The sequence below is a fragment of the Lolium perenne genome, chromosome 2 (assembly GCF_019359855.2).
Source record: "Lolium perenne isolate Kyuss_39 chromosome 2, Kyuss_2.0, whole genome shotgun sequence".
Taxonomy (NCBI): domain Eukaryota; kingdom Viridiplantae; phylum Streptophyta; class Magnoliopsida; order Poales; family Poaceae; genus Lolium; species Lolium perenne.
The window spans coordinates 258,321,292-258,347,563 of NC_067245.2; the positions used below are offsets into that span (position 1 = coordinate 258,321,292).

The 26,272-nt window shown below is 44.1% G+C and overlaps 1 protein-coding gene across 1 annotated transcript; it reads right to left on the reverse strand.

Moving 5' to 3' along the window:
• Positions 1-4,308: 4,308 nt before the first annotated feature.
• Positions 4,309-9,127, reverse strand: LOC127335731 (probable ascorbate-specific transmembrane electron transporter 2). Its single transcript, XM_051362457.2, has 4 exons — positions 8,827-9,127; positions 5,278-5,326; positions 4,949-5,151; positions 4,309-4,862 (listed from the first exon to the last, which is right to left on the reverse strand). The coding sequence occupies exons 1-4, from the start codon at positions 8,974-8,976 to the stop codon at positions 4,548-4,550; spliced, it is 717 nt and encodes a 238-aa protein (XP_051218417.1). The 5' UTR covers positions 8,977-9,127; the 3' UTR covers positions 4,309-4,547.
• Positions 9,128-26,272: the final 17,145 nt, after the last annotated feature.

Genomic DNA, 26,272 nt, shown 5'->3' on the forward strand with positions numbered 1-26,272 from the left:
GAGGAAAACCGAGCGACTCGAACCCCCGCGAGGCCCAAGAAAAGAAGAAGAAGAGAACGACGGAAGCCCGGTCAAAGCAACAGAAACCGACTTCTCCGCGAGGGCTCTCCTGGCTCATACACGTGACGCCGAACCGCCCCAGACGCCTAGCCGCGTGTGGACGCCGAACCGCCCCCAGACTCCGACCCGCACCGACACTACATCAAGCGAGGTGGGACCCAGGAAAGCGACTCGCGGCTCTCCTAGGGACGCGCACAACCCTGGGAGCTTAGTGCTCTTCTAAGATTTAATGAAAAGTTGACTTCACCCCCTTGAACATGACCTAAGGGCATGCAAAATGGTAGAGAAAACATGTCTTCTTTCAGCTCTCACGTCATCTAGGGAAGAACACATATATAAGTCATACGATGTATTATCTCGTATTTTTGTGCCTAGTAATTAATGAGAAATAGATAAATCTAGTAGGAAATTATGTTTCTAAGTGAAGACTGGTCATACAATGGACAAATATTCTTCCTTTATCTTCTTGCGGATCATCCCCTTAGCTAAGGGAACATTTTTTTTCTTATTTCTCTCTCCTACACCTAAAGAAAAATTCTTCATGGCACCTCTGAGAGAAGGATGATGTCAGGGCATGTACAATACAATGACGTCAGCCTTCTCTTAGATCTACCACGTTGATTTTTTGCTGAGTTGGAGGAGAGAGAGTGAAGAAAGAGAAGGGTGCCTTCTCTTAGCCAAGAGATGATGCATATGTGTTTCTCCATTGTACCATAATATGTGTTTTCTTAGCGACTCATTTTCCTAATATAAATTAATTAATTCTCATTAGTTATAATACAAGACAATAAGAGATGATGCATTGTATGGATTACATCTTTTGCCTTCTATACATGATGTGAAGGGCTAAGGGCATCTCCAAAAGGTGATGCATTTCGGACGCCTAAATTGTCCGCGCGTGTCCATTTGCGTCGCCCCGCGGACTCGAAAATGACCTTTTTGTCCGTGCGTCCGTTTGCGTCTGGGGGTGGCTCCAGCGGGGCAACACATTTATTTTTTCTACTTTTTTTCTCTTCTCCATTTAAACATAGTTTTAAACATAACATATTGGGAACATGGTTTTACACAAACTAATACATATAATTTGAAACATGGTTTACACAAACTAATACATAATTTAGAACATGGTTTACACAAACTAATACATAGTTTAAACCATGGTTGACACAAATTGAAACATTGCAAAATGAGGAAAGCCAGTAGTGTTGGTTCCGTATGTTCGCTGTCAAGAAAGAACACTCTCGGGCACACTCAATCACCCAAACTGGAAAATACAGATGGCAACGATGACCCTGTTGTTCCCACCAAGGAAGAGCATACAGAAACCGCCACTACTGGCTTCAATTGGCTCGTGGCTATATTCGCTGGAAAGAAAGAACACTCTAATAGTTTTAACTGTCGGTGTTCGAGCCGTACTCACTGGTGTGGTAGTGCCTGCGGCAGGCTGTGTCATCGAACACCTTGACGATCATCTCGCCGTACCCTCGTAGAGGAAGGTGAGCTGGAAGCTGGGCTTGAGCGCGAGGTCGCGGGCAAACTTGTCTCACCCCGTGTGTAGGTACATCTTGCCCTGCCCATCGAACAAGACCTCGACAGGCCACCGATAGAAGTTGCAGTTGGCCTCTCGTAGCTTCAACTGGGCCAGCTCGACTCCATCGACATATTTGTCCGGGAGCCGCTTGATGTCGAGTGGGTCGTCATCGATGCGGGGGAGGAACTCAAAGCAGTGCTCCTCCTGCGAAGACGAGGAAGACGCAGGCGACGACGACCGTGGGGCCGTAGCTGCTCCACCATGGCGGCCTCTGCCCCGGCCCTGGGGGCACCCAGGCCCGCGGGCTCGACCGCCTCGCCGACCACCAGGACCCGCCGTGGACTTCCTCATGGGTCTGGTTGCGTCGCAGGAAGAGCTAGGCTGCGCTACGGTGGAGCTTGTGGCGGCTAGGGTTTGTGTGGAGGAGTGGATGAGGAAGAAAAGCGCGCGCCCTTCTTTATATAGGCCGGAGGCAGGTGACAGCCGCGGGACACGTGGCGTCGCCATTACTCGTTGGCGGAGGTGGGCGACGACCGCTCGGCAGGCGAGGTATCGCCATTAACGTGGCGCAGACTGCTGAAGCGATGCAGCGGTGCCAGTCGTTGGCGCGCCTGAGAAGACGCATCAAGCCAGGGTCCTGCTAGGTGGGCCCGACGAAACATCTGCCAGACGCGAGTGGACACTTTGCATGTCCACGCAACGTCCGCAGAGACACATCCGAGGCGCATATTTGGATCAGGTTTGCGTCGTCATGGACGGTCCGATCACTTTGCGTCGCCCCACTGGAGCAGTGACCCGGCGCATTTTTCGGCCCGGCGGACGCAAACGGTGCTCAGCGGATGTTTGCGTCGCCCTGTTGGAGATGACCTAAACGAAGATATGTTTTCCCTACCATTGTACATGCCCTAAGCACTTTATGCACTCCACGAGTTGCTTCTCCTACTCACATACATTTAACTTAAGAAAATTTCATACCATACTTTTAGGAGCATGCAAACATTTATTGCCAGAGAAACACTAGGAGAAAATCCATTGTTTATCGTCTCTAAAAGAAAATTCAAAGGGCACCCCTATTGGAATCACATATTTTTCTTTAGCAAATTCGTACTTTTGTCCAGTCGCTTATTTCATGTTGCAGCAGGTCATGCAAAAGTTTTAACTTTGGGCAGGTCTAGCACCTTGCATTTTGCACGAGGTTCCCTAAATAACCTTTTTCAAAAATATGAAAAAGAAATCCATACATTTGCATTGTGTGACTTGTTAAAAATATGACCATTTCAGTTACAAAATGCATACATGTTTTTAAAAAGAAAGACATGTATTATTTTGCATGGGTCCCATATGTCATGTTCTTCAACAAAAAGAACTATATGCATATATTTCATGCCATTACTTGTATGTTATTTTCAATTTTTTTAATCAATTAACATACCTTTCGCATGATCTGGTGCAAACTATTGTGCCAGACCTAATTAAAGTGAAAACATTTGGAACTTTTTGCATATATGGCAGTTTACTGCATTGTTTCTGTTTTTTTGGAAGAATTAGTACCCCTGCGAAAGAAAAAATTATCATGAATTAGATCTTGTAAGCCTCTCCTTGGTACCTGTGACACTCTCAAAACGCAGGGTAAAAACGAATGGAGGGAATAGTTGTTTTTGTGTCCGGTGACCCCAAAGGCCAAAAGCGCATGTTCTAGGATGGCTGGATTTGCTTTCACTTACGCTTTTGCTTCCACAAAATATTTAAGTAGACCTAAAGGTAAGGCAGTGGTACAAACGTTTCCTGGAAAATATAAATGCTTCCTTGCCACGGTTTCTTGGATGCTTAATACTAGCTGCTAAGAAATGGCGAGGATTGTATTGTAAATATCTTGTTAAAGAGAATCGCCAGAGAGGAGACACATACTTTTCTTTCCCATCCCAGTATTCAGCTTTGTTATTGTGTTTATTCTTTATCCCTTCTGATTGTATTCCTAATGCTTAATGCCGTGTATCTAGGACTTGCATCATTGCATGGCTATCAGAAGGGGATCATGTAACAGCAAAAAATCGCAATCAATAACCCATTGGGAGCGAGAGATACTGTTATTTATTACACTAAAGATACAGTTTATGCTTACAGTTTTTTTTTTGAATTTATCGTTTTCGGTAGGAAGTTGCCGGATGTAAAGCTCATCTTTAAACTAAACTGAAGGCCTTTCCCAGAAAGGTGTGACCAGTACCTAGTCCATTATAAACTCCATAGGCCCATACTTGTGCAAGAAGAGGCTGGCAATTTTGCAGGGGTGCGTTTTGGCAGACGAGGATATTACTGAACATATGAGTAACAAGCATAGGCCCATACTGATGGAGCGGTGGGTGTCGTCTGCTGGAGTGATTCCGGTGAGCTCCTGGGAGGCGGGAGCCTCTATGCTTAACATTCAGGGGATCAATGACCTGGTGGTGTTGGAGGCGATGGCCTGTAGGGAGGCGCTGGCACAGGACCTACAGCTCCATTGCATCACGGTGGCGACTGATGGAACGGCCGTTTGCAGGGAGCTACAATATGGTACTCAATAAGGTGAAGGCCATTGCAAACCTTCTGACAGAGGCATGAAAACAGAGCTTCGAACTCAAAAGCGCATTGACTAGCACAATCAGCTGTTTCCAATAGTGTTGGCCACCGTCAGATTTGGCTCCTGCAGGCCCCTGATGGTCTTTGTATTTCAAACAATATTTTAGATTAATAAAGTGCTATGTTTTCACTAAAAAGGTATTTGGGAAACAAGAGATTCTTAACCACAAAAACTAGGAAAACAGCATACGCGAAATCTTGCGACAGTTTGATGCAAGGGAACTATTGTTGCCCTGCCCTGAATGGTTCAACGATACACGGAATGACACAAGCAAGGTTACACGTGATGTCATGGTACCAATGTCTCATACAATCTCTCTTTTGGACTAGCACGTGCGTACTAACCGATCACGGGAATCGGCGCATAACCCTCCGGTTCTTCCACCTTAGCCGCGGGAGCAACGGCGGCGACGACCACGGTGGCACCGAACAGCACGACGACGAGGGCCGTGCAGTTGACCAGGATCGCCTCCGTGCCGTACTTGTCGAGGCCGGAGCTCTCGAGGAACGTCAGCTTCTCCAGGAACCCGAGCTGCGCCGTCGCCAGCGTCAGGATGTAGACGAAGAGCCCGAACAACGCGTGCCACGGCAGAGCCCCACGCCTCAGGTCCGGCGCCGCGCCGGGGAAGAAGAAGGTCACGAACCCGAATATCCACTGCAGATTGGCAGGCACGCATTAGCTGACGATCTGCAAGAAGATAACTCTGCAAACTTTACAAGCCATGTATTCCGTTTTGTTACCTGAATCCCGTAGAGGGAAATGGCTCCGATCCCGAGCCAGGAGTGCAGGCTGTAGAGGTTGGCGATCCCGCTCTCGTTGTGGTTCTTGAAGGCGCAGTAGATCCCGACGGCGCCGAGAACGATGGCGATGGCGTGGAGGGTCAGGTGAATCAGCTTGGCTGTGTCGTGCTTCAGTCCCGGGAACGACTTGTAGATCATTATGGCTGCAAGGATGAAATTCGAGTGAAGTCAACCGATCAGTGTTCTTCATGTGTAGTTGTGTACAGAGTATAGTACAACCGAAAAAAAAACTAGGGAGGAGGGGCGATTCTTGTACGGTTAATCCTTACCTTCACTACCAAGGATAATGTACCCAATCAGCATAAGAACAGGGTGAACCTGCATTACATAGCACAACGGCAGAAAATATGAAATAGCTGAAATAACAACTTTTATTCGGTTACACTAATGCACTGAAGTAGTTGTAGTAACAAGAAAGCACCAAGGCCGTAAATCATAATTGTTAACTTTCAGAAATAAATCCATAATAAAAAATATCAGTGATTTTGTCTGTGATCCGTTTGGGACTGGCAGACAAAAGGCGCAGACATCTTTAATTAGGCTCATGTGCAAGCACAGCTGCCAAAAGCCAGAAGCTTCGAAACTAAACACAGCAGACTTGTACTAGTAAGTGAAGTATATCTAATTCTGGGGATATTGTAGGATAATAATAATCCTTACAAGTGTACCCTGGTCCTGGAAGAACTTGTATCATTATTTAATACCTTTCAAAAGATACTCCGCCAGTTCGACTCCGGGATAGAATTGTTAAAATGTTAATCCTACCATTTACAAATTGGACCGAGGTTTCCCATGTGGTGTGTCCGTTCATGCTTTGAAGTCTTGAACCTATTTTTTTGTGGGATCTAATTCTAATGTATACGATAATACATAATAAAGGTATCGTGTATCTCATGCATGCAAAAAACTGATATGTCACTAATTAATGATGAGGAAGGTCATGGTATTATCATAGGTACATTCAGTATCATAGCACGTAGAACAAGAAAAATTAATGTTAAATAAATCTTGTACTCCGTACACCATTTTACATTAAGATCCTACAAATCAATATATATAAGAAGCACATGATATTATTACATGATACCATACATGTAGATGTACTATCATATACAGGTGTCATATACATGATACTGTTATATGATACTTTCAACTGTGACTAGTCTGAGAGAATCTTCAGCAGTGTGACCCAAAGGGACAGGGGCGGTCCGTTTTGGCCCGCATTAACAGGAAGTCAGGAAGACACGGAAAACCTAATAGTGGACCAAGGCGTGTGGACCAATCAATTCTATTCCCAAATTTAGGTTAGGAATGCATCCGTGCGGACATGTAGCAGACTGCTCGCGAGTCCTCCCGCGTCCGCCCAGGTCCGCATGTTAGTGACACATAATAATAACTAGGGAGTTCTCATTAGTATGTGGCCAAAATAAACAATCTTCTTGTAGAGAGCGTTACCCCAAACAAAGAACGGCTGTATCTATACATCATCGCTCACCCTACCATTTTCAAGGCTACTCGCAGTCGCACACCCTATTGATTACATCCTCCGTCCGACGAGGCCGAAGGGACCGGCACCGCCAGGGACCCGACGCGAGCCCCACACCTTGCGCTCCTGGTGCGCCCGACATCGCTCCAAATGTGTCACGGCTCCGTTGTACCCTGGACGGGGCCATGAACTCGACCAGTCAAGGTAACGGTGACTTATGTTCCTCTCCTCCTCCGCCGCCCTACATTGCTTCACCCGCTCCATGGAGGCATCCCAGCGGGCTCTCTCCGCCAGCAAGGCCACCTCCATGTCGACATCGAAAAATAGCGTGCTCTATCCTTCGCGGCCACCTCCTTTGTTCCTATGATCGCCGCCGTAGCCTCCTCTATCTCAACCTCCTAGTCTACCTCTGTCAGCCAGTTTAGCATCGTGTCCAACACCGCCTCACATGCCGTGCTTTGGGCGGCTACTCTCGAGTCTTCGGCAGCCCTACGCCTGGCAGTCCTCACATCCTCGGCGCTTGCCGCTCGGCAGCCAGGCGAGCAGCATCATCACGCCGAGCGCGATGCTAGGAGAGTCCGATGCTCGTCGCTGACATCCTCCGCCTCGTTATCGTCAAGGCCCTTGAGATCGTTGTTTTCGAGGTTCCCGTTGGCCGTGGGCGCGGACTGTTGCACATTTACCATTGCCGCGCGCACCACCGCCATGGCACCATCGCCACTTGGGCCCCCGCTAGAGATGTGTGGGCCTTAGCCAGGTCAGCACCGACCTTTGCCCTGAGCTTCACCACCGACGTTAGCATCCCGTCCACCTCACACGCCTCCATCACGTTCCTAGCTGCCTTGACCTCGAACTGGGCGATGGCCTCGCGTGCCGCAGCCTCAACCACCTTGACCATCCCCTCGATGTACGACCCATAATGCTCCTCGCGTCCAGCCTGCTCGGTGTACGTGGCGGTCTCCTTCACCTCGAACTCCTCCCTCATGGCGATCTCCGCCATCTCGGAGTCATCGGGGTACACGCACACGCCATCTTTCTTGGGTGGCTCCAGGCGTTGCTGCGGTTTGCCATGTGGTGTTTACTAGGGTTTGTCCGGCCACCCTGGTGGCGTCGTCCCTCTTATATTTGCAGGGGAAACAGAAGGGCGCGTGCGAGGGAAATGGTATGGGTGCGCGCGGGAACTGGCGGGTCTATTAACGATGGGACGAGCCGGTATTAATCACCGCAGTGTTCATGACGATGCGGGAAAAAAGAACGTGTCAGCCTCTATGTTTATCCCTAATCAAAATAGACAAGAGAGAGGACACAATTACATTTCTATCAGTGGGCCGATCTAAACAGACCATAACAGACATATTTGTTTTTTTTTTTGGAAAGGAATACGGTAGGGGAAGCTCCACATTGATTTTGTATTTAAATAACAAGAACCCAAGTTCGGGATCCCTAGGAATTTGAATTTGGGTGGATGGGTTGTACATCCACTTCCCTAACCAAGTGAGTTAGAGCATCTCCAGTCGTGTCCCTCAAAAAACATCTGGCAGGAACGATTTGGGATACGTTTGGGACCGCGGCGGAGAAAAGGAGACTAAAAATCTGTATAAAAAAGAGGCCATTCCGAGCCGCGTCCCTCAAACAGCATCCGGATGCATGCATTTTAATAAAGGGGACCACCTCATATGGGAAAGTAGGTGAGAGAAAGTGTGAGAAAAGAGAATGGTATGTGGAAACTAGGGGCTGCATGCATGCATGTAGACGCTCTGTACACAGAATTTCTACCGAGGACGCCGGACACGGATGTTATTTAGCTTTAGGGATACGACTGGACAGCTTTTTTCCTTATTTCTTTCCACGATCCCCTAAACGTCATTTGGGAGACTGAAGATATACTCTTTGGCTCACTTCAACGGACACATTTGTTGCCCGAACAGGCCGATGGAGATGGCTTAAGTGTGAAACCACTCGTTGACTAAGAACATGTGAGCACGATGCCATGAGCTGCAGGCAATCAGGAGCGCTTGAATTACTCAATTGCAGTTCCTAATTCCTATGCTATCTTGATTTAGCATGGTGCGTATTAGGCTAGATACTATACTAGTATTGTAGCACAACGAATCAATCATACGCAACACAAGATAATTCATGAGCATAGAAGCTATTCATCTGATACAGGACAAGGAGTACTGATGCAGGTAGTATCGAACATACACAATGGTCCAATAATTCTCTTTGTTCACAAAGCTGCCACGGTGATGTGACTTGCAACCGAAGCGAACGTAAGGGGAAGTTGCAACGTAAGGGGGGAAGGAAAGAGAGGAAAAAGAGGAGGACTCACGTTGAAGATGAGGTTCTTGTTGACGGCCTCGAAGGCGAGGCCGCCGCGGAAGTGGATGCACCAGACGAGCACCATGACCGCCGCCGCCGCGGCCAGGACGTGCGCCGCATACGTGAACGGCGTCGCCTTCACGCCCAACGCGCCTGCCATCTCGCTCTTCCTTCTTCCTCTGGTCGCCGGTACAGAGGCACTCTATCTGCCCTGCCTGCTAACAGCGGCTCGTCCGAGCTACGAGAGGCGGGGGAGTGAGAAGCGTGTGGCCTGCGCACGGCTTCCTCTCAGAGAGCAGCGACAAGGAAAGGAAATGAAGCGGAGTCTCTTGGCTATCGTTTTCTACTCTCCGTTTCGTGTTGTTGTGCTGTGTGGAGTCTGGTTGGCGCTAAGGGATAATTAAGCTGCTGACAAGGCCGTGAAGGCGTCTTCATCCATGGATGGATCTCGAGAGGTTGAGGTGGGATTTGACCTGAAGGTTAACCTGTACTGTATGCATTGTTTATATCCTTCCGTGGATGGAACTCCCGAACAAACAAACAAACGGAATCGCTCCATATAATCGCGATGAGATTGGATGTGTTTTTGTTAGACCAGGAGCAAAGACATCGATTGATAATTAATTAAGGGCATACAGTTATGCTGCCTTACATGGCCACGAAGGCTATAACCTGATTAAGCCAAAGTATAGGTCATTTTTCAGTTCTTCATTTGAGCTGATGTCCTGGGGATGGTGGATTCCGTTGGCCGTAATGAACAGAGTCGGGGTAGTTGAGAACGCTGCCGCAATGAATCAATCGTCCGGGGATTCTCCCCCTCGCTCCGTCTCTCTCGCCCCTTCCACCCCAGTTGAGAGTCGACTCCCCCACCCGGCTGGCTCCTCTTCCCTCTCTGCCGGTGTTGCCGGCCGGCGAGGTGGAGTGAGTGCGGCTCGGGAATCCTCTGTAAATAGTAGTACTCCCAGGAGTTGTAGTATTAGTTTGAGTCTAGTGTTTGCCTTAATGGCGTATGGCGAGATGCCGATCTGGAGCTGCGTCCTGGTGCTTGCGAGCGGCACCTGGAGCCCGTCTTCTCCTCCCCCGAGTGGTTGTCCATGGTGGATGCCGGCGGTTTGGGTTGGATTTGGCGGCGGCTCCTTCCTGTGTAATAAGCTCGTTGAGTCTGGTGGAGATCGAGATCTGATGGCTGCTGCCCTTGGTGGCCGCCGTGGTGGCGGGCTGAAGGAGTTGCCGGAGGGATCTGGATTTCCGGGGAAATTTCGAGCTGCTTCGTGGAGTTTCTACATGGCGGCAAAGCTTGGCTTCCATGATCTTCGGTCGAGATGGCGGCCACTCCACACGCCGGTGCAGCTTCTGCGCTCGTGCGTCCTCAACCTCCTTCAGTGGAGGCTCTTCTTCCTCGACGCGGCGGTGCAAGCCTTTCTCAGGCCAAGTGGTTCCGTCCCCGGTGCTGAGGTAGGTCGTCGTGCTCCGAGGTGCTCCAGCGAGAGTGGTGACATGGAAGGACTCGATGGCTTTTCTACAAATCTTTGTAGGGTTCTTTGTGCAAGATTTTGTGACCAAGTTGCACTTCCCTTTTACTTTATGGTCTTTTCTGTAATATGTGAAGTCACCGCTGATGAATAGAGCAGTCTCCGGGTCCTTCGGGACCTTTCCCCGTTCAAAAAAAAAAAAAAAATCAATCGTCCGCGTTATGTGGCCCTGAGCGCAGGTGAAGACGAGCGGCCGCGCGCGTGATCCACGCGGCTGGAAGAGGTATCCGCTGGTCAGGCAGGACTCAGAAAAGATTGGAATGGTAGGTAGGTTCAGTAGGGTAATAAAGGATTTTGGACGATACAAATTCTTAAGTATACACTGACAGATCACAGAACTGTGCTATATATAGAAGGCCCCATGGACTAAGATGGGTCATAACTGAGATTTAATGAATCTAAGTTATGATTCGTGATTCGTACTAAGACGGGGTTAAATTTGACCCCATGGACTAACTTAGATTTGACTAATTAGCATGAATCACGAATTAAATTTAACAATTTTGAGTATTTTTCTTAGTTGCATCAAACTAAGAAAATCCCAGTTCCAACCCCATTTACAACTAACTTAGTTGTAATTGAACTTATAACTTATATCCAAATCACGATGCAATCGGATTGAAAACTAGCAAAACAAAAGTATGTCAAGAAACTCAGCTTGCATATGTTCTTTAAGATATAATTAAAAAAGGCAACCAAGGACACATAGTCACTACCCCGTGTCCTTAGCAGATTAGACCACTCGACACTGTTTTGAAAAAAGAAAACTAACCTTCCAGCACAACTGACAAAACTATCTATTGTGGGTATTATCCTTTGGGTAACCAATATTATGCTACCTCATATTGCTCAACCAAGGGCTCATGAAGATCACCTACCGACCAAGGTGGGCTGATACGTCGGTTCCAAACAAGGATTCCTGATGAACAAGGAAAGAAGACGATAAACAAGGAAAGTTTAGACATACAACTCTTTGTAACCTAGTCGAACCCAGACGGAACTCTCGAGACCTGGCCTACAATATAAGGGACAGGAGAGGGTCTGCCGGGGGATACACAATCATAATAGCTAGAATCATCGCAAGTCTAGAGCTAGGTCATTAGAATCTTAGCCTCTCGACGAGATCTTAGTCATAGCCTTCGGCTACCCCATTGTAACCCGATATATTTAGTAATCAAGATCAGACAAGCAGGAAGTAAGGGTATTACCTCATCGAGGGCCCCGAACCTGGGTAAATCTCTCTCCATGTCTGTTTGGTATCCGATGTCTCGTGTCAGCCTGCAGAATTCCGTCAACCCTAAGCCCCAAAAGGTGGGCATTGCCGAGGAGCACCCTCGCCAATTGGCGCCATCTGTGGGAACCCTGTTGGCACAAGGATCGTCATCGGCTGCTTTAGTCATGTCATCCACAACTCCATTAGCATCGCCGACGTTGTCGTCGGCCCCTTCATCACCAAGCTCGGGGAACTCGATTCGATTCGGGTCCTTCGAGTTTACTCCGCACAACGACTCATCTCGTCCGATCTTTTCGGATCTGCAAGGCGGATTGGGTATGGCGTTCGGGAGCGTCCACTACTGCATCAACGCCGAAGGAATCCTTTGATTGCCCAATCCGCTCGTCTCCAGCACAACAAGGACTCCGTCGTCATCGACAGCAGGATCGACCAAGTCGACTCTGGTCCTGGTCGGTCTATCGGCTGCACTATCGGCATCAACACGAACATCTTCGCCGTCATCGACTCCGCGCCGTTCAACGTCATCTATGTCTGTTGGATCCAATGACTCTATGTCGTCCGATCTTACATTGTACTATTGTCTCAACTGCGACACCAGACATGGACTAGGCTCAGATGACCATTATTCTTCGGATGAAGAAAGTATCGACGACATCACCAGAACAACTACCTGTAAGATGGCGCATCATCAGATCTACGCTATCCTTAATCTGGTCGACGGAGATGAAGGAAAACGTACCCCGCACGCCAATTATTGGCGTCACAACGTTGAAAACAGCTCTAGTAAAGAAGAGTGGGAAATTACTCGTGCTGCTATAACCAATAATACTCGAATCCCTTCTGGAGCTTTGGCAGTGACTCTTAATGCGTATCATACTATCTTGGAAAGGAATCGAGTGCGATTGTCAAATGAGCAAGCAGGTCTCGATCGATGCCGACATGCATCTGATCAATCCAGTGAGCGGCGTAGAGCGCCACATGGTAGTGCATCTCTTAGCAATCAAGGTTCAGGAAGATATCGACCTAGGATGCCTCAACTTTCGGAAGATGATGCAAGAGAGATAACTTCAAACTTGTCCAACTCCTTTATGACCATGAACACCGCAGGCATGCTAAGGCCGAAAATTGTCGAAGGAGCAACTGCCAACCTTGCAGCCTACTTGATTAATCACCAACCCATACCCGATGGGCCCATGGCGCAAGCTCATCGAGGTGCTTTGGAAAGCCTCACGATCCTTGGAGATAATTAAGCTCGCCCCTAGGAAGGAGAAAGCTACACATCAGGGCAGTGGATCTAGGCATCGTTCGAAAGACGCTCGTGATGATATTACGCAAAGCAGAATCGACAAAGCTCGACGACGGCGTGCTGCAAGAGAAGGATATGATAGCGACATTTCCGAAGAAACTCAGGAATATGATGGCGAACTTCGAGGATCCGACGGCTTAAGTTACAAGATTCAAGAGACGATGTCACCGAAGAGATTCAAGCCTACTCCCACTGATGCTACCAAATATGACGGGCAGCAGGAGCCGAGGTCTTAGATAGAGGGTTACTTACAAACTGTGATCTTACTAAGGGAAAACAAATAGCAGCGATACAATGTCTACAACTTTACCTGAAAGGTTCAACACGAGCATGGTTGAGAGGCTTGCCAAAAGGATCTATCAGATCCTGGGAATACTTGGTTTACACCATCGTCAAAAACTTTCAAGCCACATACAAGAGGCCGGTCGGAATCGAAGAACCACGTCATTGTCAGCAGAAGCCGAAGGAATCAATGCGCACATACATCGGGCGTTTTACTATGCTCTTAAACGCTGCTGAAGATGTTTCCATCGACAGAGCGATTGTTGCCTATAGTGATTGCATCCGATGGGAATCTTATATCAAAGAACTTGGTCGAAAGAAGCCAAAAACCATCACCAAACTTATGAAGATTGCCAACAGTTGGGCTGATGGAGAAGATGATGTAAGGAAACCTCGTCCACGCAGTGAAGATGAAGATGATGACCAGCAGAGGCATGATTCAGTTCATCGACGTGATCGCCGCAAGAAGAGGAAAGACTATGGATACGATGATACTAACATTGTAGCTGCTGGGTATTCCGATCGGCGAGATGATCGATATGATGATAGGCGTGATGATCGTCGAGACATCAATCGTAATAATTCAGGAGGAAATCGCAGGAATTACAGGGAGCGACCTTCAAGGATCCAGGAATTACCTTTTGCTCAACAACTAAATGATCGTTGTTACTTACACGTGTATATCGATCCCAAGGATAACACTAAGAAGTCGAGTCATTTTCTCAGAGACCGTCGACAGTTTATTGAAATGCAGAAGTTCTACGAAACAGGCAGGGGACAGTCGCAGCAGCCGAACCACCTCCGCCTCAGCACCAAGTTCAACAAGTTCAAACTCGTAATTCCAATGAAGCCTTTCCCCCACCACGGGGACAGATGATCATGATTCACAAAACTGGCATTTCTAGAAGAGATATGAAGAAGCTCACACAAGAAATTAACCCCACGGAAAGCACCATGGCGAATATTCTAGAATATGTCAATTGGTCGTCACAGAGCATCCTGATTAGCACGACCGATCATTAGATATCTATCCCAAGACCAGGTCATGCTGCCCTGGTAGTCGAATCACAAATTAGAGGATTCAGTATGAGCAAACTGTTCATGGACGGTGGAAGTGGATTAAATATGATATTCGTAAGCACAGTCAAAAACATGGGCATCACAAGCAAAATGTTGGAGGAGTCTGATACATGTTTCCATGGTGTTGTCCCTACTCTGCCAGCATATCCTGTTGGCAGAATTTTCTTGAATATTGTGTTCGGGAAACCCGACAATTTTAGGAAAGAAAGAATCGAGTTTGAGGTAGTGAATTGGGAATCATAGTACCACTCTATACTCGGGAGACCAGCTTATACCAAGTTCATGGCTGTACCACATTATGCATATCTAAAGCTCAAAATGTCAGGCAACAATGGGACCAATGTCACAGTCCATGGAAGTTTCTCTCATTCGGATAATTGCGATCGCGAGTTTCAGAAGATTGCTGCTAAGTTTGGAGTAAAACATGAAACTATTGGCTTTCCCTCTAAGCAATTAGCCTCACGAGACAAAGATTCCATGTTTAAGGAGGATGACAACAGTAAGAAATCTAAGAAGAAACCAGATGATTCTGCAATGGCAGTTCCAGCTATTGCACCTTCGGCATTTGATGATAAGGTCTCAGTCGAAGGCACTAATACTCTAGCGACCATCGCAAGTACTCCTAAGGAAACCATTGATGCCGCTCCAGAAATCATCGGCACCTCAAGAGTTATCGACTCCCTAGGCGCGGATCAAGACAAGAAGGATCCTCCTCTTACGTAAAGAGGACAAGCGGTGACATGCATCTTTATTTTTCATAGAAATTTACTTTCAATAAGAATTTTTTAGCCATTGCAGTATTAGCTTATCTTATCGTCATAGACTTATTAATAAAGACCCAAGCTTCGTTTACTCGAGTATTGAGTTAATTCGGGACACCCGACTAATTTTTTCAAGACTATTTCGCATAATACCGCGAACATTGACTTCAACAAGTGAACCCGATAAAAAAGATCGAGGGTCACTTGTTATGATTATACCCGAAATTATCATCTAAAGCCTCGGGAAAAATACGAGCGCTGCAATGGATAGTAATCAATGGGACTTACAACAATATACAATTATCCTTTGTTGAAGCCTCAAGGAACATGCGAGTGCTACTGATGGAAAGGATAAAACTATTTATGGAAGGTCCATGCTGGTACATCGAATAAGGAGGTACTAAGAGCGATGGAGTTGATGGCAGGCATAGTTCCCTCGATTTACTCGAGGGATGTCGCCAAAACATACATAATCGGTTGAGGCAAGGTTGTGATTACTACGGGTTCATCGAACCAGCAACATGAGCTGATCAATCAAAAATTTGCCACTGATATCTTTTGTAAACAAGCATCACAATACCGATGCTAAAAAAGGCTAAGAGCATCAAGATTTGCATTTTAGTCAACAAATATCTGCCACCGGCATTTGAAGATAAGTTGCGAGGAACTTGTATTTTGCCAAAAGTGGAAAATATGTCGTATCCAACAAGTTATTTAAGATTGAGTAAAGTTACGTCATACACATGAATAAACTTGTAACTATTGCACCCGAACATTCGAGTGCAACAAATATCGGATGCATAAAGCTATCATTACAATAGGAGTACAAACATCATCAAAGTTATTCTTACTGTATTTCTACTGAGACATCTACTTTTGAGCTGTCTTCTAGCCTATCAATTACAATAAAAGCAGGGAATTTCACATCAGGATAAAAACGGCTTACATAGCCATCAGCATTTGCAATTGCCATCAAGTCCAAGGAAGGATGTTGTGACAGCACAAAAGCAAAGCTGGTTCGGCTCCTGCAAGAAGCTAGCAGCGAACTAAATTACAGACCTTCTTGGCATTACTAAACTTGGACATCAAAGATAACAATGTTGGAGGAATTTCATTTAGCAGAAACATCGTCTTCCATATCATTTTCAAGCCAGTATAGCACTTGTCAAAAAATCGATGCACTTGTTGCACCCGATCTTGAAACTTTGCGACAATAGCAGCCATCGACTTATTCCTCTAGAAGACTTCATTGAAATGTGCCAGATTGGTTAAGGCATCTACACGTTCGTGCACTCACTTGTTCTCTTCTGATAAATTCTGAGCTATGAGTGAAGCAATGACACAGATGAAATTAGAAAGAAATTATTGACAACATCAAAGAAAACAAGGAAGGGACAGACACTTACAGTTCAAGCTTTCTGTTGCTTTCTGCAGTTCACTCAGTGCAGATTGTTCTGCATCAATGGCTAGTTCGCCCTTTTTCTTTATAATAGCATCCATGGCGTGGATACCACGCATATCTTTTTTCCATTTGAACAATACGGGCCTTCATGCGTTGAAGCCGATCACTTTCAAAATCATTAGCTAAAGAACCTTCGACAAAGGAAGGTACATGAGTCACCTGCAAAGTACATCGTCAAGTACGTCAAGGAATATATACAATATAAATTGATTTCACTCCCATCGGGAGTATGCATCCAAAAGCTAGGAATATCACAATTAAATAGGGCAAAAACTGAAAAAAAATGCCAATATGAAATTCATTACAACCAAAAGGCCTTAGAAAAGGCATTGTTTGAGCCAAACGACAAGATTACAACTTCACAAAGGAAAGTTCAGGGAGCTTGAGTCTGTGCCGATAAACTTGGGCCAACTCTTCCAACAGTTGATTTGTTAGCCAATACTAATTCAAGAAGTTGTAGTGCGCATTTGCGCGCTGATACTTTGAAAAGACTTAAGTCGATAGCTTGGCCATCTCGATCCTTCGGAAACTCTTTCGTCATTAGCTCCATATCGGCTTTAAAGCCGTGCCCCATCAAAAGCTGGAAAGCAAGGAGAGCACCGTAGGTACGCGAGGTACATTTGAATACCTCGATGGTGCCTTCAGTGTCGACGATGAAAGTGTCCGTCAGCTGCCCCAACGATTTCTTTTGATCGGCCTTCGGAAAGATCATGGCATGAAGCCTCTACATAACTCCCCTGTTCTTCTGGAGAAGAACTCGGATGAGGTCACCAGACTCGATTTCCATAGACAGAGCATCGGCAGAAGAACCATCTGGGAGGTTGCCCACTGAACCAGCAGGAATATCGGAGCTTCTGCAGAAGATAAACAGTTGAAGTTAAAACACGACTAAGTTAAGTAAAGTAGATTCAAGGATAAGACAGTAAAAATTACCAAGCAGAGCCAAGATGGATTGGCAAAGAAGATCCTCCATTTTCTTCCTTTGGGCTTCGGCTTCAGCCTTTTCCTTTTCTTCCTCCTTCAACCTCTTCTTCAGTTGATCAAGTTCCTTTTTCAAGGAATCTGCGTTTTGACGGGCAGTGGCAGCCATTTTTACTGCTTGATCAAACTTTGAAGAAGTCGATTGCACCTCCTCTTGAAGTCGAGCCTTATCAGCTTCAAGTGAAGAGAACTGGGAGGCGAAACCCTTCAAAATAGTAATGGTCATTTGAATTCCCTATAAAAGGAAAAGAAGACAAAATCAGGTTAGCACCTTTAATAACAATGTATCTCTTGAAATTCACACCCGATTGCAAGCAGTCGAGTGTATACCCGGGGGCTGGTAGAAGGAGAACCTTCATCAAGGAAAGCAAAAGTCAAAACACTTACTGGTTTCTCGCTGAAAGAAGGGGAAACGGCAGCGGCAGCTGCCGAAGGAATCTCTTTCCCCTTTGAAAGAGAAGAAGTAGTCGAAGGTTGAGCAGTCATAGCTGTTGGCAGAGCAGAAGCTTCGGAAGCTGCGGGAGTTGGCCTGCTGGGCTCATCTTCGCCTTCTTCGAAGGAGGCTCTATAAAGCCTTGATACGTCCAAAACGTATCTACTTTCCCGAACACTTTTGCTATTGTTTTGCCTCTAATTTGTGTGTTTTGGATACAACTAACGCGGACTAACGCTGTTTTCAGCAGAATTGCTCTGGTGTCTTGTTTTTGTGCAGAAATTCAACTTTCGGGAAAATCCTCGGAATTTATATCAATGGGCCTATTTTACAAGAATACTCAGGGAGCCAGAAGGGCAAGCCAGGTGGAGGCCCGAGGGCCCCACACACCAGGCCAGCGCGACCCAGGGGGGGCGCCGCCCTAGTGTGTGGCCCCCTCGGCTGGCCTCCGACGCCCTCCTCTAGACTACTTAAGGGGTTCGATCTAAAAATCGCGACCAAGAAGTCGAAGTCGCCAGAAACCCTCCAGAACGCCGCCACATCGCGAAACTCCGTCTCAGGGGCCAGAAGTCTCTGTTCTGGCACTCCGCCGGGACGGGGAATTGGAGGAGATCATCGCCATCATCACCACCGACGCCTCTCCATCGAACATCAATGTTTCCCCCATCCATGTGTGAGTAATTCCCCCGCTGTAGGCTGAAGGGGATGGTAGGGATTGGATGAGATTGGTCATGTAATAGCATAAGATTGTTAGGGCATAGTGCCTAGTGTCCGTAATTGGTACTTTGATGATATTGTTGCAACTTGTTATGCTTAATGCTTGTCACTAGGGCTCGAGTGCCATGATCTCAGATCTGAACATGTTATTATTTCATCATGATATTCATTGTTTTATGATCTTACCTGCAAGTTGTATACACATGTCGCTGTCCGGAACCAAAGGCCCCGAAGTGACAGAAATCGGGACAACCGGAGGGGATGGCGGTGATGTGAGGATCACATGTGTTCACGGAGTGTTAATGCTTTGCTCCGGTACTCTATTAAAAGGAGTACCTTAATATCCAGTAGATTCCCTTGAGGCCCGGCTGCCACCGGCTGGTAGGACAAAAGATGTTGTGCAAGTTTCTCATTGCGAGCACATACGACTATATACGGAACACATGCCTATTGATTGCTTTGTACTTGGACACCGTTTTATTATTATCTGCAAACTAGCAAGGTGGCCCTCGCAAATGCGAGGGCACCATCCTTAGTGTAATAAAAGTGATAATTATTAATTTTATCTTATTTTTTTCCAATTTATCCCCTTTGTTGCATGAGAGAAAATAAAATATATATGTACAAATTTTAATTTTGTACATGATTGTATTGCTAGTAGTAAAACTATTATGAAACATAATAGCTATTATGTTTCTCTCATTAACTCGTTTATAAGCTAGACGTGGAGTTTCGAGGACACCAACAAAACTAACCACACCTGTTACACATATTGTTGTATGCTCTCTAGTAGGATACATCTCTATCTTTTCTGTATATCTTATGTTCTAGTTTTTCTATTCCTATTGTCCTTGTATAAAATGTGAGATTGCATCCATGCTTGTTTGCATATATAACGGGATCCATGTTTTATTCTGAAAATAGTTTTTTTAAATAACCCGTTACCAACACGCCTTAAGCATTTGGTTCAACCAATCAACAAACTTTGACATGTTACGATTCAGCTATGCCTTAGATATTCGTAAATTAAATGAATAAAAATTATTAAATCAACTATATTTAGTGCTGTAATTTATATTATAAGGTGTTTGCATAAAATTCTTTACGTTCATGTAACCTTTCCACTCTACATCATTTAGAAAATTAAAATTGCATAAGAGTTTCCACCATGCATGATGCATGGGACACAACCTACCATAGCAATCATGTTATTATGAATTTTACTCAATTTTGTAATTGTAGGTGTGTCTTATTTATTTTGTATCATCAACGTTGTGTATGTATAGAAATAAATATTCAAAAAATCACATATACATATATTTATACGTTTTACCCAGATCACAAAATATGTGCATCTTTTCTTATGGTTTTATTTAATTTAGAATTAGTTATTCTTTGTATGCTGAACATGAATACGTATGGGTTAATATATTATACCACATACACATGCATATGTCAGTCTATATTCTATCTCGTAATACATGCATGGTTAACTTATCTAGATTAGTATTTCTTCTGAACGCCTTGCCTATGCAATTTTTAAAAACGAATAGGGCTAGAGTACGTCTCGATGATTTGTACCGATTACAATTTTTTTTTAATAGGCCCAGCTAAAGTCAAATGTTGTGTCCTTGCCACGTATTGTATTAAATTGATCTTGTCCTACATATAGTATTTTTCACTGAACACATACACGTGGAGCTAGTTCAACTTTTTTCTCTTCTTTTTTTGACACAAACACTTTTTCTACTTGTTTTTTTCTTTTCTATTATTTTTTGCCAAAACGATAGAGGTGGCCGGCTGTGTATCGAGCCATCAAAAGATCCACATGCCAAAGGTTTACTATGAGTCACTATAGATTTTTTTATTTTCTTCGTTCCAAATTAATTGACTCATATTTATCTTGACTTATATGAATAAAAAAATTGAGTTAGTTAATGTTGGATGGAGGGAGTATTTGGATAAGGGTTTATTATCTTGGCCGGAATTTCCAAAGTTTTGCCGAAAGCCGGTTACCACGAGAAAACTGTAATATTGGACGCAATTTATCAGTACCACATAATTTTGCTCAGATTTGAGAAAATAACAAACTTTGGATGATTTTATAAATTTATTTGAAAAATGTTTGGTGGCATTTTGGTCAGTATTTTAGGAAACCGGATTTACCCATGATGAATTGGTATTTATTTCTACAAGGATCCTTGATTTGGCAGAAAAATAATAATAGAGATATGTACGTGCTTGCAACGTTAAATCTGCACTACGTTAAATCTGCACTATTTTTTAATTGGACACGTAGAGTCCTTGGGAGGTACGTGTGTGTGATCTAGATAACCCACTCAATATTTCCTTTCCATACTCTTTCCAATATATAACGTGTCAAATGGACTTAGAAGGTGTACTACACGGTTACGGAACAATAACTCTTTTGTTAAATCTCAACCACAAGTTTTAAATCTAACTATCAATATAATTTAGAGGATGTGGATTAATGTGGTGCCTCGAAAAACACCCTTATTTTTTCTTTTAATATATAATAGATGCCATGCTATGATTGTTACATGAGTTTCTCTCATCCATGCAACGCCCGTTATCCGTCTCTGTGCCTACAGTATTTTAATCCTGCTGTTTACTATAATCACTACTGCTGTCTTTGTTACTCTGCTGATGTTATTTCATTACTGCTACTGCTATAAAACTGTTACTACTGATAAACTCTTGCGAGCAAGTCTGTTTCCAGGTGCAGCTGAATTGACAACTCCGCTGTTAAAGCTTTCAAGTATTCTTTGTCTCCCATTGTGTCGAATCAATAAATTGGGTTTTACTACCCGCGAAGACTGCTGCGATCCCCTATACTTGTGGGTCATCAAGACTGTTTTCTGGCGCCGTTGCCGGGGAGTATAGCTTTATTTGGAAGTTCACTTGGATTGATATTGTTTGCTGCAAATTCTCCATCATGGGTAAAACTCGCGATCCTAAAGTCGCCATATTACCATCCACTACAAGAAAAGGTACAACTCTGAGTACCTCTGCTACTCTTGATTCACCATCTGTGATAAGTCAACTTGTTTCACCGCCGCAAGCTTCACTTGCTGGTACTTCTGCTGAATCTGAAAACTCTCATAATATTGATAATGTTTCTGCTGTGCTTGATGATAGTGGTTCATTGGGATCCTTTGTAGATGCTACAATTGCTAGATCTAGATAAATTGAAAATACTGAAACTCCTAATGCTGCTACACCTGTTAATTCACCTGAACTTGATTATTCCAGTGATGATCCTGATGAGGATTATGTGGAACTTAATGATGATTTTATTGATAAATGCAATGCTATTACTGAAGCAAGAAAAATTAAAAAGTTTCTCGCACAATATACTGTTAGACATAAGCTATCTCCTGATCCTAAATTTGCCACATCTCCTATATACATTAAGGATAAAGATTATGATTTTTCTCTCGATCTATCTCATATAGCTATTGTTGAGAAAACACCCTTTTGTGGTACTGAAAAAGAAAGTGCTGTAGAACACATGAATGAACTCTCTTCTATGAGTAGCTTGTTTTCTGATGATGTTAAGATACGTACTTATTTCGTTGCTAAAAATTTTCCTTTCTCATTAAAGGATGATGCTAAAACTTGGTATAATAATTTGCCTCCTGGTTCTATTAAAAGTCCAGGTGATTTACTTGATGTTTTCTTTCAGAAATACTTTTCTGCTAGTGCTCAACATGCTGCTTTACAGAAAATTTATAGCTTTGACCAGGAAGATGGAGAGAAATTGCCTGAAGCATGGGAAGGATTTTGCTCTCTTATCAGGGCTCGACCTAGACATGAATTGGAAAAGCATGATTTACTTGATATATTTTATAGTGGACTAACCGTTGAGTCTAGGGCATATTTGGATAGTTGTGCTGGTTGTGTTTTCAGGAAAAGAACTCCAAACGAAGCTGAATAATTATTGGCTAAAATAGGCCGGAATCATGATGATTGAACTACGCCTGAACCAACTCCAACGCCAATATTGAAGAAGAGGGGTTTAATTAAATTAAATGATGAAGATATGAGGGAAGCCAAGAAGTCTCTCAAGGAGAAAGGTATTAAATCCGAAGATGTGAAGAATCTACCTCCCATAGAAGATATATGTGAGATAATTCCCCCTTCATCCATGATTGAGGTAAACTCCCTTCAACGCTTTACTAGGGAAGATATTCCGTATTCAAAACCTCCTGCTTAATGCTTAGATGAGTTTGATAATTATATTGTTAAGCAAGAAAATTTTAATATGAGAGTAGAGAATCATCTAATGGAAAATTCTCAAGCTATTAGCAATTTACATGATATTGTGGAGAGAACCTCCAATGATGTTAAGATGCTTGTTAAACATTTTCAAATGGTTCAAACTCAAATTGATCAACTCACTAAAGTGCAAAATGACTTGTTAAAAAATAATTGTAAAGAGAAACATGCTTATGAAGTAACAACTAGAGGTGGTGTCTCTACCCAGGATCCTCTATATCCTGAAGGGCATCCCAAAAGAGTTGAACAAGATTCTCAACGAATTGAAACTAGTGCTCCCTCTAAGAAAAAGAAGAAGAAACATAAAAATGTTGTAGAATCCTCTGAACCTGTTAATGATCCTAATAGTATTTCTATTTCTGATGCTGAAACTGAAAGTGGTAATGAACATGATAATGATAATGATAATAATAAGAATGATGCTTCTGATAAAGAAGAGGTAGAAGATGAACCTGAAAAGCATGGTAAAAATAAAAAGTATACTAAAGAAGATTTTATTGCTAAGAAACATGGTAATGAAAGAGAACCTTGGGTGCAAAAGCAAATGCCTTTTCCTGCTAAGAAACTAAAATCAAAGGAAGAGGAACACTATAATAAATTTTGTGATTGGATGAAACCTTTATTCTTGCAAATCCCTTTGACTGATGCTATTAAATTGCCTACTTATTCAAAGTATATGAAAGATATTGTCACTAAAAAAAGGAAAATCCATAATGAGGAGATTTCCACTATGCTTGCTAATTACTCTTTCAATGGCAAAGTTCCAAAGAAGTTGGGCGACCCAGGTATACCTACTATTCCTTGTTCTATTAAGAATAATTATGTTAAAACTGCTCTATGTGATTTGGGAGCCGGTGTTAGTGTTATGCCTTTTTCTCTTTATAAGAGACTTTATTTAGATAAGTTGATACCTACTGATATATCTTTGCAAATGGCTGATAAATCTACTGCTATTCCTGTTGGTATATGTGAGGATGTTCCTGTTCAAGTTACTAATAACTGCTTGATATTAACTGATTTTGTTGTGTTGGAAATGCCTGAAGATGATAATATGTCTATTATTCTTGGGAGACCTTTTCTTAACACCACAGGGGCTGTTATTGATTGCAATAAAGGAAAGGTTACTTTCAATGTTGATGATAAGGAGCATACCGTTTATTTCCCCAAGAGGATTGATAAAGTATGTGGAGTTAATACTATTTCTAATGTGAGAACTATCAAAGTTGGAACTATTGATTGTCCTATATATGAGCCTAAAGAAGGATATCAAAGTCTTATGATTGGATCCATATCAATACAATTCAAGGTAACATGATTGATTTGAGGTTTATTTCTTCTTATGCTATGTAAAATTTATTTGGTGGCAAAACTTGATCAACCTTGTTAACAAATACTTTTTATATGCATAGAGGAGGTAAACAACATCTCTTTCTTCCTCCACTTGCTTTACTTGCTGTAGCACCTTTGATTTGCAAAGTTCCTTAGTTAATTAGAAATTTCAAAATCTTTTTCTGTCCAGTAATAATAAACTTAATGCCCAGAAATGTGCATTTTTCAAAGTTTTCAAAAATTCACAAAAATTATACCGTTGGTCCTATTTTTCGAAAATGCACCTGGGAGCACCTGGGGATGACCAGTGGGGCACCCCAAGGTGGCACCCCACAGGCCGGCGCGGCCAGCAAGGGGGGCGCGCCACCCTGTTGTGTGGGTCCCCCTTTGCCCCACTTCAGCATCTCTTCCTCCCACACTCTTCTCTCTCCCGAAAAAATCAACACCAGCTTTCTCTCACTCGCGTTTTTGCTCAAGAGCTCAGGATTTTTCGATCTCTTTGCTCAGCCCAGATTTCTGTCTGAAATTTGGCACATTTGCTCTCCGGTATGTGACTCCTCCGATTATCCAAGTAGAATTTTGTTTGGTTGAGTATATCTTGAATATTTTGCTGCTGTAGGTAACATGTTTAGTGAGCTTGCATGCTTGTTCTAAGTTGTAGAAACTAGTTTTGATGCATGATTAGTACTCTAGCAAGTTTCTATAGTAGTTCCCCTCAATTATATATCACTGATGTCTACGGGAGCTTCTATTCTTGTAGACAGTGTTGGGCCTCCAAGAGCAGAGGTTTGTAGAACAGCAGCAAGTTTCCCTTAAGTGGATCACCCAAGGTTTATCGATATCAGGGAGGAAGAGGTCAAAGATATCCCTCTCATGCAACCCTGCAACCACAAAGCAAGAAGTCTCTTGTGTTCCCAACACACCTAATAGGTGCACTAGTTCGGCGAAGAGATAGTGAAATACAGGTGGTATGAATAAGTATGAGCAGTAGCAACAGCGCCAGAAAAGTGCTTTGCTATCCAGGACTGGCGTGTGGTTGATGGTGGTAATATTGCGGACAGTACAGATGAGAGAACGATAAACAAGCAGCGATAGCAGTATTTAGGAACAAGGCCTAGGGATTATACTTTCACTAGTGGACACTCTCAACATTGATCACATAACAGAATAAATAAATAGATGCTAGACTCTACACCCTCTTGTTGGATGATGAACACCACTAATTGTGTAGGATTACACGAACCCTCAATGCCGGAGTTAACAAGCTCCACAATATTCAATGTTCATATTTAAATAACCTTAGAGTGCACGACAGATCAACATAACCAAATAGATCACATCAATACCATCATAGTAATAGTTAACTTCATAATCTACAAGAGATCACAATCATAAACTACGCCAAGTACTACATGATGCACACACTGCCACCTTTACACCATGCAGGAGGAATAGACTACTTTAATAACATCACTAGAGTAGCACATAGATGAATTGTGATACAAAACTCATATGAATCTCAATCATGTAAGGCAGCTCATGAGATCATTGTATTGAAGTACATGAGAGAGATTAACCACATAGCTACCGGTACAGCCCCGAGCCTCGATGGAGAACTACTCCCTCCTCATGGGAGACAGCAGCGTTGATGAAGATGGCGGTGGTGTCGATGGAGAAGCCTTCCGGGGGCACTTCCCCGTCCCGGCGGCGTGCCGGAACAGAGACTCCTGTCCCCCAGATCTTGGCTTCGCGATGGCGGCGGCTCTGGATGGTTTCTCGTACCGTGGCTTTTCCGTCTCGAGGTTTTAGGTCAGGGACCTTTATATAGGCGAAGAGGCGGAGTCGGAGGGTCGAAGAGGCGGTGAGAGGGTAAGGCGGCGCGGCCAGGGCCTGGGCCGCGCCGGCCTACCTCCTGGGCCCACCAGGGCTCCCCTCTGGTGACTCTCGGGTGTTCTGGAAGCTTCGTGGAAAAATAGGATGCTGGGCGTTGATTTCGTCCGATTCCGAGAATATTTCCTTACTAGGATTTCTGAAACCAAA